We start from the raw sequence: 11,537 nt of genomic DNA, 5'->3' as shown, positions 1-11,537 counted from the left end.
GACTGGGTGCCACGAGCAGCTTGGCCTCTACAGGCCTGGGCCCACCACCCCAGGCGCCAGCCCCGCCCCCTGCTCTGTCCCTGGGTTCCTGTGGGCGGGAGGCTGGACGCTGGGGAGAGTCAGGGGCTAGCATGGCAGAAGCCCAGCCCCGCCTCAATGTGGCCTCGTGGACACAGGCGCCTCCCAGGTGGGTAGAGGCTGAACTCCAGCCTGGGGCTGAGAAGGTGGGACGCAGCCTGACCCAGGACTCACAGAAGAAACAGGGAGGCACACAGTATTGTAAAGGCTCCGTGTGTGGGCAGGAATTGCGGCTCTGTGGGAGCCAGGGAGGGCATCCTGGAGGGCTCCGTGGAGGAGGTGGGGGTTTAAGAGGGGCTAGATTTGGAGAGCAAACAGTTTGCGCCTGCCCTGCATTGGGCAGTCCTGCCCCTGACCAGGGCTTGTGCGGATGGAGCTGCTCGGGGTCCAGACTGGGGGCCAGGCAGGGAGGCCCGGTCGGGAGCAGTGGGGCTCCGCAGCCAGGAAGAGCTGGACGTCAGCCCTGCCAAACACAGTCCTGGCCCTGGGCCTGTCCGTCCAGGCCTACAGCGTAGCGGGAGCTCCAGTCTCGCTCAAACAGTTGTCGCAGCTGCCCCTGCACGGGGGCCGCCCCTGGCTGCGTGCTGGAGGCCCTCTGGCTGACCACCAGGCCCACACCTGAGGTGCTGCTGAAGTAATCTTCCGACCAGTTGGAAGTGCCTGTGGGCGGAGACGCTGGGTTACTGGGCCGCAGGGGGGGGTCCTCTGCTGTCTGGCCCAGCCCGATGGCCCCAGCGGCCACTCTGCCGTGGTCCGGCTCCAGCCCTGCAGCCTCTCTGGCTCCGAGTGCAGCCCGCTCTTCACGTGAGGGACTGCACCCCAGCAGCCCACGGACTCAGTGCTCGGGGGGGCTCGGTGCCAGGGGTCCCCACCTGCCTCCATGGGGGAGGGCCTGAGCCCTTCAGCAGGTCCCCGCTCAGGGTCCACGCTGGACGGAACAACAGCGCCCCCTTCAGCACCCGGCCTGGCCACCGCCCGGGCGACACGATCGCTTCTGCGGGCCTGTGTGCCCTCTGCTGGTGTCCGCTCGCTCGGCAGCCCACGAGGACTCAGGGGTCCTGAGCCGCTGCCCGCAGCCCTCCCCCCTGCTCACCTATGTAGGCCGTCTTCTCCGTGACCATGAACTTGCTGTGGTTCACCCTGCTGAAGGGGATGTTGGAGTGGTTCCTCACGGGCACGATGAAGACTTTCTTGGGGGAACAGAGAGGGTGTGTCAGCCAACAGGGAGGCTGCTTCCCGGCCCGGCCAGGGGGTGGGTCCTCACCACGTCCACGGACACGTTGGCCGCGGGGTTGCTGAGGGCCTGCAGGGACCGCAGGTAGGGGAACATGCTGGGGTCCGTGTTGAGCCAGCAGCTGACCAGCAGGCGCACGCGCACGCCCCTGCTGACGGCCGCCACCCGCAGCGCCGTGTCCAGCACCGGCCAGTACCTGGGGAGGGGTGCGGGGGAGGGTCAGGGTCCTCAGGTCAACCGGGCCCTGCGCACACGCCCCGAGTGGGCAGGGGTCCTGGTGGGCGAGGAGACAGGCCAGGAGCTGCCCACAGGCAGAGAGGCCTCCCCCGTCCGGGGCCGCCCGGCTCCCTCCTGGCCTACCTGGCGGGGTGGCTGAAGCGTGTCGTGGGGAAATACTCCATCACCGAGGCATAGATGAACTCCCGGGCGCCCCCCATCACCGCCAGCAGCGCATCCAGGTCCCGGGTGCGGCCGTGGGGGCAGAGTGCAGGCGGCGATGCCTGTGCGGGCAGAGAGGTCCCTGAGGGCACTGCCCACCGGGTTCTGAGCCACTGTGTTCCTGGACCCATGACGCCACGGTGCAGCCACCCTCCAGCATTGGGAACCAGGAGGAAGACAAGACGTCGGGTCTAAACAGGGGCCCCGGGCTGGCCTGACTCCGGAGGAAGCTCCCTGCGCGGCTCAGCCTGGGTCACCACATCTGGGGAAGCGTCCCTGCCTCCGAGGCAGGGTCTCCACTGTAGCCCAGCACTGGGGTCGCTGCCATGTACCCTGAGGGGGGGTCGTGGCTGGTGGGCATGACCGCCCGCCCCTCAGTCCCCCTCTCCTCCCCCCAGAGTGACAGAATTGCGTGATGCACGGGTCCTCCCCCCACCCTCCCTGGTCCTGAGTCAGACCCCATCCAACAGTGTGCTCTGAGGCCCCCAGGGCCACAGGACGACCCCCACAAGCACTCAGGTTGCCTGTCTCCCGTGGATGACGATGACCGCGTCCTCTCCTGGGGCCGGGCCTGCCCCTCCGCCATCCGTGGCGCTGGCTCCCCGAGCCGTGGCCCCGAGGACCTAGCAGACTCTGGGGTGTCTGCAGGGCAGGCCCAGGGTGGGCGGGGCTCCCTGTGCCTCTGGCCAGCCAGGAGAGCAGGGGCTCCAGTCGGCCCCCGTGACCACTCTTACCGAGAAGTAGACAGTGGTGGGCACCCCGTCAAAGTAGTCCTGGAGGGGCTGGAAGCAGTTGATGTGGGAGGAGAAGTTCTGAGGCCAGGGTTTGGGAAGGACAGCCCTCGGCGCCCCCAGCACCCAGTAGGTCTGGAAGGTCTTGTCCAGGTCCTGGGCCAGGCGGCTACAGTTGTAGATGATGGCGCCGAGCTCCTTCACCTGCAGGCACCGGGGCAGCACTGCGGGAGGGGCCCCTCTGGGGCCGTGTGGACCCCCTGGGCCAGGGGTGCCGGGCAGGTGCAGCCCCCGGCTCGGCAGCCGGTTAACAGCAGCAACCATTGCCCACGAGAACCCATAGTAGATGGTGCGCTGGGGGAAGCCATGGGGTGGGGTGCCCTGAGGGTCCCTGTTTTCCTTAACATTGTATTCCAAGGACAATACGTGTTTATTACCAAAAGACAATAGAAAACACATAAATGCACAGAGAAGAAAGAAAAAAATCACCCTCCACTGCTGAGCGACAGCTGCTGTCGCCGTTTGGACTCATGGTCAGAGCATTGCTTTTCCCAGGAGGGATTGCGCTTTGTCTGCATGGTTTCCCGGATAAGGTGACTCGAGCATCTTTCCGGGCGGTTAAATGACCTACTGCAGCAGGAGCTCAGCGCCGTTAGAATCCGGTAGCCAGTCTCCGGGTGTTTCTACCACAGCGATGTTACAGACATGGCCACTTCCCCCAGGGTGACTGCCCACACGGGAACATGGGGTCTCCCCTCTCGGGGCTCAGGGATTCACCTGTGTCAGCGACCGCCAGTCCATGTTGGCGCTGCCCACATAGATGTGCCGCCCATCCACGACCCAGAACTTGGAGTGCAAAACGCCACCGGTGAGCCTTCCCATGGGCACGTGTCGCACCTGCGCGCCTGACGAGGGTGCAGGACGGTGCGGTAAACCCGCTTTGCACTGAGCCAGATTCTCAGCTCTTTCTTTGCAGTTGGGTGGATTCCTTTCTCCTCACAGCAGTCCTACTCAGTTGATGCTGTTATTCCCATTTTACAGGTGGGAAAACTGAGGCATTGACCAGCCTGGGGTCCCTCCAGGCAGCCCGGCTCTGTGAGGATTGTCCCTGCTGCCTCTGGCTCCCGGCCAAGCCACCACCCACAGGTTGAAGCGGCTGGGCTCAGCAAGGCCCGGAGACCACCCTGTGCTCTGCCCCCTGGGAAGTGACACGTCCGGCTCCCTGGAACCAGCCCCCGGGGAAGTCCACTTGAAGGCGCTTGCGGCGCTGGGCTCCCGGCCTCCCCCTCCCGGGCGGCCCCACTGCTCTCGCCCGTCCCCAGGCCCAGGACGGCAGGAACCTACCTCGGGCCACCAGGACCTGCAGGTCGGTGGCGTTCTGGACCAGTGTCGGGGCGCTGGTGGCCACGGCCAGGGAAACGTTCCTGTCCGGCAGCTGCTGCAGCTTCCGCAGAAGGGCCTCCCCCTGGGGGAGCGGGTGAGCGGTGAGCGGAGAGCGCCAGGACTTCCCCGGAGGCCGCCTCTGACCGCCCACAGATGCGCTGCCGCCGGGCTTGCTGTGTGCCTCGCCCCTGGACGGCCCGCAGCCTCCGAGTCAGGGGAGGGGTGGCGCACCAGATGGGAAGAAGAGTCATTGACCCCAGTGTCGGGCCCCGTGAGGGACCAGTAGAAGGAGGCCACGTGGACACTCTCCCGGGCGGCGTCCAGCAGCTGCAGCCAGGCCTGGGCCAGGGGCTGGGCAGACGGGCTGCCTGGTGCAGGCGGCAGGTCCTGGGGGATGCTTTCCACGAGGACAAGCCTGCGGAGGGAGGTGCCAGGTGTGAGCGCAGGAGCCACCAGCCAGCCTCACATCGCCTGTTCCATCCCATCCAGCCAAGCGGGAGGGCTGAGCCCAGGCTGAGGGTGCAGGGAGGGGGCCGCAGGCCAGACTGGGCAGGGCAGGCCTGACACCCAGGAGCGCCCCAGGGAGGGGCCTGAGTGGGGGGCCTGAGAGCAGGGCAGTTGGCGCCCAGGCCCGCCCCAAGCCCAGGTACTGTCTGCTCAGGGCTGTCGCTTGCGGAGCCCGTCAGAGGTGTTGGGTCTGGGCTCCTGCAGCTGTGGAGGCCCTTGGAGACGCCCGGGATGACCCAGAAGGGAGGGCTGGGCCAGTGGGGGTTGGGGGTATGCTGGGGGTGTGCTGGGATTCCATGACCCCCCAGCGGGGCGGGAGGGGCGGGGGCTGCGACTCCACCCCAGGTGGAAGGGCTGCGATGGTGCCACCTCCGCCCAGGTAGGACTGGGGCTCGCGGCCTTGTCGGAGTCTCTGGGTGGCAGCCTGCCTTTGCTGCAAAGAGCGCCCCAAGTCGTCCCCGCCCCCCGCCCCCACTCCGGCCCATACAGTTCGGGGCTTCTCCTCCTCCCCCGACCACTCCCCCTGCCTCACAGCCCACCCTCCCCGGAACCTGCCTCTTCCAACAGGAGGTGGCAGAGGGCGATGCTCGTCCCGCTGGGGAGCCCCAGGGGGAAGGCAGGCGGCGGCCACCCTGCAGACCTCACAGGCTCACTCACCGGCAGGAGTCGCTCTGCTGATGCCGCCGGGCCTCCCCTGCCAGGGGCGCCCAGGCCAGGCTGGAGCCAAGGCCCCGAGACGTGGTGGGCCCTTCCTCGGGGCGCACGTGGCCCCAGGTGGAGGGAGAGAGCACTTGCCACAGCACGTAGGTGAGGGTCACTGCGCTCAGGCACAGCAGAGCCAGAGCCCCCCGCACCTGCAACCGGAGGAGGGCGTCACCACGGGGTTCCCGGGGCGTGGCCGTGCTCTTCCGGGTGGGCCTGATGGCCTCTCCAGTGCTGAGACAGACTGTCCCTGCTGCCAGGGAGGCCAGGCCTGCCGCTGGGCGGGGCTGGCGAGGACGGGGCCACGCAGGCCTGAGCCCACCGCCGGGGCGCAGCCCGGGGCCGCATGGTCACTGGCCATCTTCCCAGGTCCCCCAAGACAGGGCATGTGGCAGGTGCCGGGCAGCCCTCCGGTCAGGGTGCCCCGCTTCCCCCGTGGCTAGTTCTGTCCTTGCCACTCTGGCCCAGGGGTCCTGTGAGGCTGCTGAGCCCCCTCCCTCAGGCCCCCAAATCCTACTGGGCGTGCCTCCCTGTCCCGTGGGCTGCGGGCTGGCGTGGATCGGGGCCACGCGGGGGCCACCAATGTGGTCTGCATAGGCCTCCGCACCTGCTTAGGGTGACCTGGGATCACCCACAGCTCCAGGCCCGGCTGCAGTGGCTCCACAGTGTCTGGGCAGCTGGGCACAGGGGCCACCACCTCGTGGGGACCCTACAGCCACCCACTCCTGCCCACGGTCGCACCCTCAGCACAGCCTGGCCTGAAGCTGGCGAGTGCCGTGCCCATCACTAGTGCACGTGCATGTGTGCGTGCGTGTGTGTGTGCGCGCCCCAGTCTGTTCCCAGGACACACGTGACCCGCTGCTCTCCCTCTCGGACCCCCTCCCGGCGGGCATGTGGGTGTCTGAATCTCAGTTCCTTGTTTCAGTCACAACCTCAACGAGTCTGATGCCATTTCTGCTTTCCAGCTCGGCCCTCTCAAGGCTAGCCTGTATATAGCTGCTTCCCTTCCCAGGCTGGGCCCCCCCGTCCTGGCCCCTTGCAGCCCCTCCTGGGCGCTGGGCAGCAGCCCTTGTCCTGGCTGGAGAGACCCGGCACAGAGAGAGTGTTGCTGTTCATGGGGCTGGGGGCCGAGTCGGGACGCCTTGATGCTGCCAGCAGGGCTCTCCCAGTGCAGCAGGACTCTGCAGCCCGCTGGGGACGGAGGATGCGTCTTGTCCCCTCAGAGTGGTCACTCCCACGAGGAGCTGGAAGCCAGGCCAGCTGGGCCCCGGCTGGAGTTGGGCCCCTCCCCAAAGCAGCCTCAAATGCCACCACGTGTGGGATGCTCCCGAGCTCAGCGCGGCCCCCCCGGAGTGTGGGGAGGGGCCCATGCGCAGCGACAGGGATCCCCCCCCCCCGCCCAGCCCCACCCAGCCAGCCAAACTCCGAGGCATCCGTGAGGGGTGGGTGCAGCCCTCCCTCCTGGCCTTGGTGGAGAAGTGGCCCCTGCAGCCTGGGGCCTGGGGCCTGGGCTGCGCTGCCTGCCTGAGTGCAGCTTGGCCATGCACTGGGGCCCAGGGAGCAGGTGTCCTTCCACAGGACACGCTGGCCCGCCTCAGTGTGGGGAAGGGGCGGCCATAGGAGCTGGGCCTGGGGGGCTGCGTCTGCCCTGAGCCAGAACCATTACTGGGAGGCGGGGGCCCCAGAAAGCAGAGTGAGAGAGGGGGACTCAGGCAGAGTGCCCGAGGCCCGGCACCCCTCCCTGCCAGGAGCCCCCATAGAGGGGAGTCAGGGTGCTTCCCCACCCGCACGCCACAGAGGAGCGCTCGGGGGCCTGCCCCTCCCCTGCCTGCCTGGGGAGGGCTCGGGGCCGCATCAGGCCTTCACAGTGAACAGGCCCCAGGCCCCCTCACTGACCCTCAGGAGAGGCAATCGGGGTGTAGTCCTGGGCGGGGCCCCAGGGCCATCCTTGGACAGATGCTGCCTCTGCTGCGCCGCCCGGGTCCCCAGGCAGACAGGAAGGTTGGAGCGCGGCAGCCCTGCCCCCACGGCCCCCATCTGGGACTCGGAGCACGGCCGAGGCACCTGCCGGGCCACCCATCCCCTTGGGAGCTACTGGGGCCTGGGGAGGTCAGCCATCCAGGGAGGCTCTGGGCAGCTGCAGCCCTGGGGACCCTGCATGTCCAGGGGTGGGGCTGGCTGTTGGGAGAGGATGACCCACTAGTGCTGGCATCTCAGGGCCGTGACAGGCTGGGAGACTCCCATGGGACAGCTCTGAGCTCCCCCCAGCCCTGTGCTGGGCAGCTGTGGGACCCTGCAGGCATCAGAGATCATGGGTGAATGGGTGGGACTTCCTGCCGTGCAGGGCATGTGGCGCAGCTGCCCAGCCCAGGCTGGGGCAGAGGGAGGGCCTGCTCTGAACTCTCTAGGAGCCCCCGAGGCCCTGGTGGTCCTGGCTGCACAGACTGGCCGAGGAATGGGTGCTCTGCAGGCCTAGCTGGAGACTTGATGACCCTTTGGGCCCAGGGCTGCTGGCAGCACGGGGCCAGGGGGCAGTGGACCAAAGTCCCCGTCTCAGGACCTTTGGCCTGACTCTCCCATCTGGCCTCACTGGCACTTACCTCTGGGGGTCCTGCCTTGGCGTTCATCTTGGCTTTGCCACAGACGCAGGCCCTCAGCTCGCCAGCGAGTGCCCGATCAAGTCCCACCTGCCTCCTCTCTGCAGCCTGCTGCTTCCCCTTCTGGCCACTTCCTTTTCTTCCTGAGTACCTCCCTCCACGCCCTTGACAGACATCTGGAGCTGGGTGGGCCAGCCAGGGGGTGGGACTGAAAACTTTCACATCCAGAGAAAATCCCTCCCCACCCCCCAAACCCAAGGCACAGGCTTATGCATCTGAGTTAGTTTTGGTGCCGAGACACTTGACTTGAGGAACCAAGGCTTGAACGTTGTTTTTCTCCATCACACTGACCAGATTCTGGGGCTGGCAGCCTAGGGATGGTGTTGGCTCCACAGCCATCAGGAGCCGGGTGCCTCCAGCTCTCAGCTCCCAATCCCTAGGGTTGACTGGCAGCCTCATGGCCCCATAATTGCTGCTGGAGCTCAGCCATCACCTCATGTTCCTAGCAGAGCATAAGGGATATCCCAGAGGAACCATCCTGGAGGTCCCACAGGGCACTTCCATTTATGTTTCATGATTCAGAACTTAGTCACATGGCTGCATCTAGCTGCAAGGGAGGTTGGGAAATGGAGGCAGCTAGGACCCCCATCCGGGAGAACGCAGGTGGGTGGCTTACTGGGCTGCCTGCAAAGGCAGGCCTGGCTATAGTTTGCTGGTGCTCAGCCTGGGTCCCCAGCAAGGATTTCTGCCTCCGCCTGCCCCATCCCACCACCACCCTGCCGACCAGGACTCTCTGAATAGACCCTTTCACCCCCCGCCCACCCCATGCCCCCTGCCCCCCCCATCCCCACAGACAGCGGCCTTTAGAATAGCCCTTCTCTTTGCTTTTTGTTTTTGGATTTGGTTTTCTTTTCCTCCCTTCGGCTGCTCTCTTCATTCCTTCCTTTTTTTTTTTTTTAAATAAATTTATTTATTTTTAAATTTTTGGCTGCGTTGTGCCTTTGTTGCTACACACGGGCTTTCCCTAGTTGTGGCAAGCAGGGGCCTACTCTTCATTGTGGAGCACGGGCTCTCGGCACACGGGCTTCAGTAGTTGTGCCGCGTGGGCTCAGTAGTTGTGGCTCGCGGGCTCTAGAGTGCAGGCTCAGTAGTTGTGACGCACGGGCTTAGTTGCTCCACGGCATGTGGGATCTTCCCAGATCAGGGCTCGAACCCGCGTCCCCTGCATCGGCAGGCGGATTCTCAACCACTGAGCCACCAGGGAAGCCCTCTGGATTGTTTTTCTTATTCCATTTTCTCCTATTCCCTTAATTCTAGGCTTTGGGGAATGATGCTTTGTGATGGAAACTCACACAGACCACACAGACGCAGGGGAGGATTCTTTGCCCTGGCCATCCTGTGGTCTGGCAGGTCACCAAACAGGTCCTGACCAATGCATTGTGAGTGAAAGGGCGTTAAGTCAGTTCTCTTCTGAAGCCTTTAATCCCGGATGTAGGAAGTACCACTCTTCCCTCCTGTCTGTTCAGGGCTCTGACGGTGCAGCCCCGATGGGAGAGCTCCTCGGGCTCGATCAGCAGCAGACTTTCCATCAGCAATAACTATTCTTTGGTTGTGTTGATCCACCGATGTCAGGAGGTGGTGTGTTTCCACACCACTCAGCTTATCTTTAAAATTTTGCCCCACAGACATGAGAAGATACATACATAAGAAACATCTTTCCCTCTTCCTGAATGATGTGAGGACGTCTGAATACTTCAACTCCAGTGATCTCCTCCTTATATTCTGCTGTTGTCATTTTTTTTCTAAATTCCAGCTTGTAATACCATTATTATTATTATTTTAAAACCCCAAAGGGAGTTCCCTGGTGGCCTACTGGTTAGGATTCCGGGCTTTCACTGCCATGGCTCGGGTTCCATCCATGGTCAGGGAACTGAGATCCCACAAGCCGTGCGGCACAGCCAAAAAAAAAAAAAAAAAAGACTCCCCTCCCCCCACAAATTATGCATCTTATAATTATTTTATCCACTCAGGGTGTGTTTAAGAATTACTCACTTTTATGGATTTATCTACTCATCATTCCTTCTTTTATTTCAGAGCTTCCCTCTGTGATCACCGTCCTTCCTGAAATAATCTTTTAGAATGGACTTTATATAAAATTTATATTTTAAGGCAGGACAAGAAAAAATTAAACGTAAAGTTCTCTCTCTGTGTTTGTTTGGGCCTCCTCCCTCCCTAGTGTGCCAGGTGCATCTGCGTCACACCTTAGCCAGAGCTCCTCAAAGGTGGGCCTGCCTGCCCCCCTGTAAAGATTGATTTTTCCTTTCTTCTGACGCTGGCAGTGCAACCTCTTAAAGAATAGCGTTCCTTCCAGCTCTGTAGGGGTCACGGTGACCCGCTGCCCACTTTGTACGTGCTTCCCTGGGCTGTGCCTCCTTGGTGACCTTTATGTAAAATACCGCATGTCATTCTGACGTACGATCCTTTGTCTCGAAAATGTGCGTGACTGTGTCTTCCACTCCGAGCAAGCAGAACCGTCCTCAGAGCTTCTGAGAATCTGCTTCCCCAGTTAGAATCCTCAGTTGGCTTGAATGAAGTTCGCTTTTTTCTTCTTAACTTGATAGTTCCTTGAATTTTCGTCAACAGACTTGACTAATCGTTCAGCTGGGGATAAAATTCTCAGTTGCCCATTATTTTCCATGAACTGGGAGCATGTTGACAAATGCTCAGTTTTTAGTAACATGAAAATGTCTCTAATTCTCCTTCATTACTGAAAAGACTTTTCTAGGTACAGAATTCTTAACTGACAGTCATTTTGTGTGGAACCCCAAAGTCTTTCGGGTTCCATCATCGTTGGGAGACCTGCTGTCACTCCTTTGCAAGGACTCCTTTGCTCTGCTTGTGTTTAGCGGATTCTCGTTGTCGACGTCTGTTACCATGATGTAACTAGGTGTAGTTTCCTTTTCTTCCTTTTGTCCTGGCATACATTATGCTTCCTGTAGCCGTGGATACATGCTGTCTTAGTTTGCTAGGGCTGCTGTAGCAAAGTATCACAGACTGGGCAGTTTAAACAGCAGAAATTCACTGTCTCCCAGTTCTGAAGTCTAGGAGACCCAAATCAATGTGTCAGCAGGGTTGGTTCCTTCTGAGGCCAGGAGGGAGAGTCTGGTCCAGGCTCTCCCCTAATTTCTGGTGGCCCCTGGGGTTCCCTGGCCTGTCTATGGCGTTCCCCCTGTGTCTTCACGTCATCTTCCCTCTGTACACATCTGTCTCTGTGTCCACATTTCCCTTTTTCTAAGGACACCAGTCATGTTGGATTAGGGTCCATCACAGTGACCTCATCTTAATTTGATCATCTGTAAAGACCCCATTTCCAAATAAGGTCACATTCGCAGGTCCTGGGTGTTAGGACTTTAACATCGTTTTGGTGGACACAATTCAACCCACAGCACATATCTTTCCCAGTTCTGGAAAATTCCTCTCTGTTCTCTCTGTGAATACATCCTCTCCCCTGCTCTTCCCTTTCCCTTGTCAGGAACACCAAGTAGATATGTTCCACTTTGTCACTCAGTCCTCTCTGCCATCAACCCATCTCATAGCTTCTACTTCCACGTTCCTGTGCATTGCATTTGGATAACTTCCTCTCGTCTTTCTCATCACTGACTTATTCTTTTCTTTTCTTATAAGTTTATTTATTTATATTTGGCTGTGTTGGGTCTTCGTTGATGCAGGCGGGCTTTTCTCTAGTTGCGGCGAGCGGGGGCTACTCTTCGTTGTGGTGCGCGGGCTTCTCATTGCGGTGGCTTCTCTTGTTGCGGAGCACGGGCTCTAGGCGTGCGGGCTCAGTAGTTGTGGCTCGCAGGCTCTAGA

At 61.6% G+C, this 11,537-nt stretch overlaps 1 protein-coding gene across 1 annotated transcript; it reads right to left on the bottom strand.

The window, feature by feature from the left end:
- Positions 1-274: 274 nt before the first annotated feature.
- On the bottom strand, positions 275-7,790 carry PLD4 (phospholipase D family member 4). The gene is made up of 10 exons (XM_022575931.2): positions 7,674-7,790; positions 5,029-5,225; positions 4,096-4,279; positions 3,826-3,946; positions 3,259-3,386; positions 2,485-2,685; positions 1,673-1,812; positions 1,343-1,508; positions 1,172-1,268; positions 275-738 (listed from the first exon to the last, which is right to left on the bottom strand). Exons 1-10 carry the CDS (start codon positions 7,698-7,700, stop codon positions 536-538), a joined length of 1,464 nt encoding a protein of 487 aa, XP_022431639.2. The 5' UTR covers positions 7,701-7,790; the 3' UTR covers positions 275-535.
- Positions 7,791-11,537: the final 3,747 nt, after the last annotated feature.

This window comes from Delphinapterus leucas, chromosome 2 (assembly GCF_059928025.1).
Source record: "Delphinapterus leucas isolate spDelLeu-1000000601 "Yukka" chromosome 2, BTC_Dleu_Yukka2, whole genome shotgun sequence".
NCBI lineage: Eukaryota > Metazoa > Chordata > Mammalia > Artiodactyla > Monodontidae > Delphinapterus > Delphinapterus leucas.
The sequence above is the reverse complement of the archived record's forward strand: the minus strand, read 5'-3'. Positions and strand labels throughout refer to the sequence as shown.

Excerpts from the sequence above, each read along its gene's own strand:
- PLD4 (XM_022575931.2), bottom strand. The coding sequence starts at position 7,700 with ATGAACGCCAAGGCAGGACCCCCAGAG. Across the intron at positions 1,269-1,342 it reads CCAACGTGTCCGTGGACGTG|AAAGTCTTCATCGTGCCCGT; the intron begins GTGAGGACCCAC and ends TGTTCCCCCAAG. Across the intron at positions 739-1,171 it reads GGAGAAGACGGCCTACATAG|GCACTTCCAACTGGTCGGAA; the intron begins GTGAGCAGGGGG and ends CTCCGCCCACAG.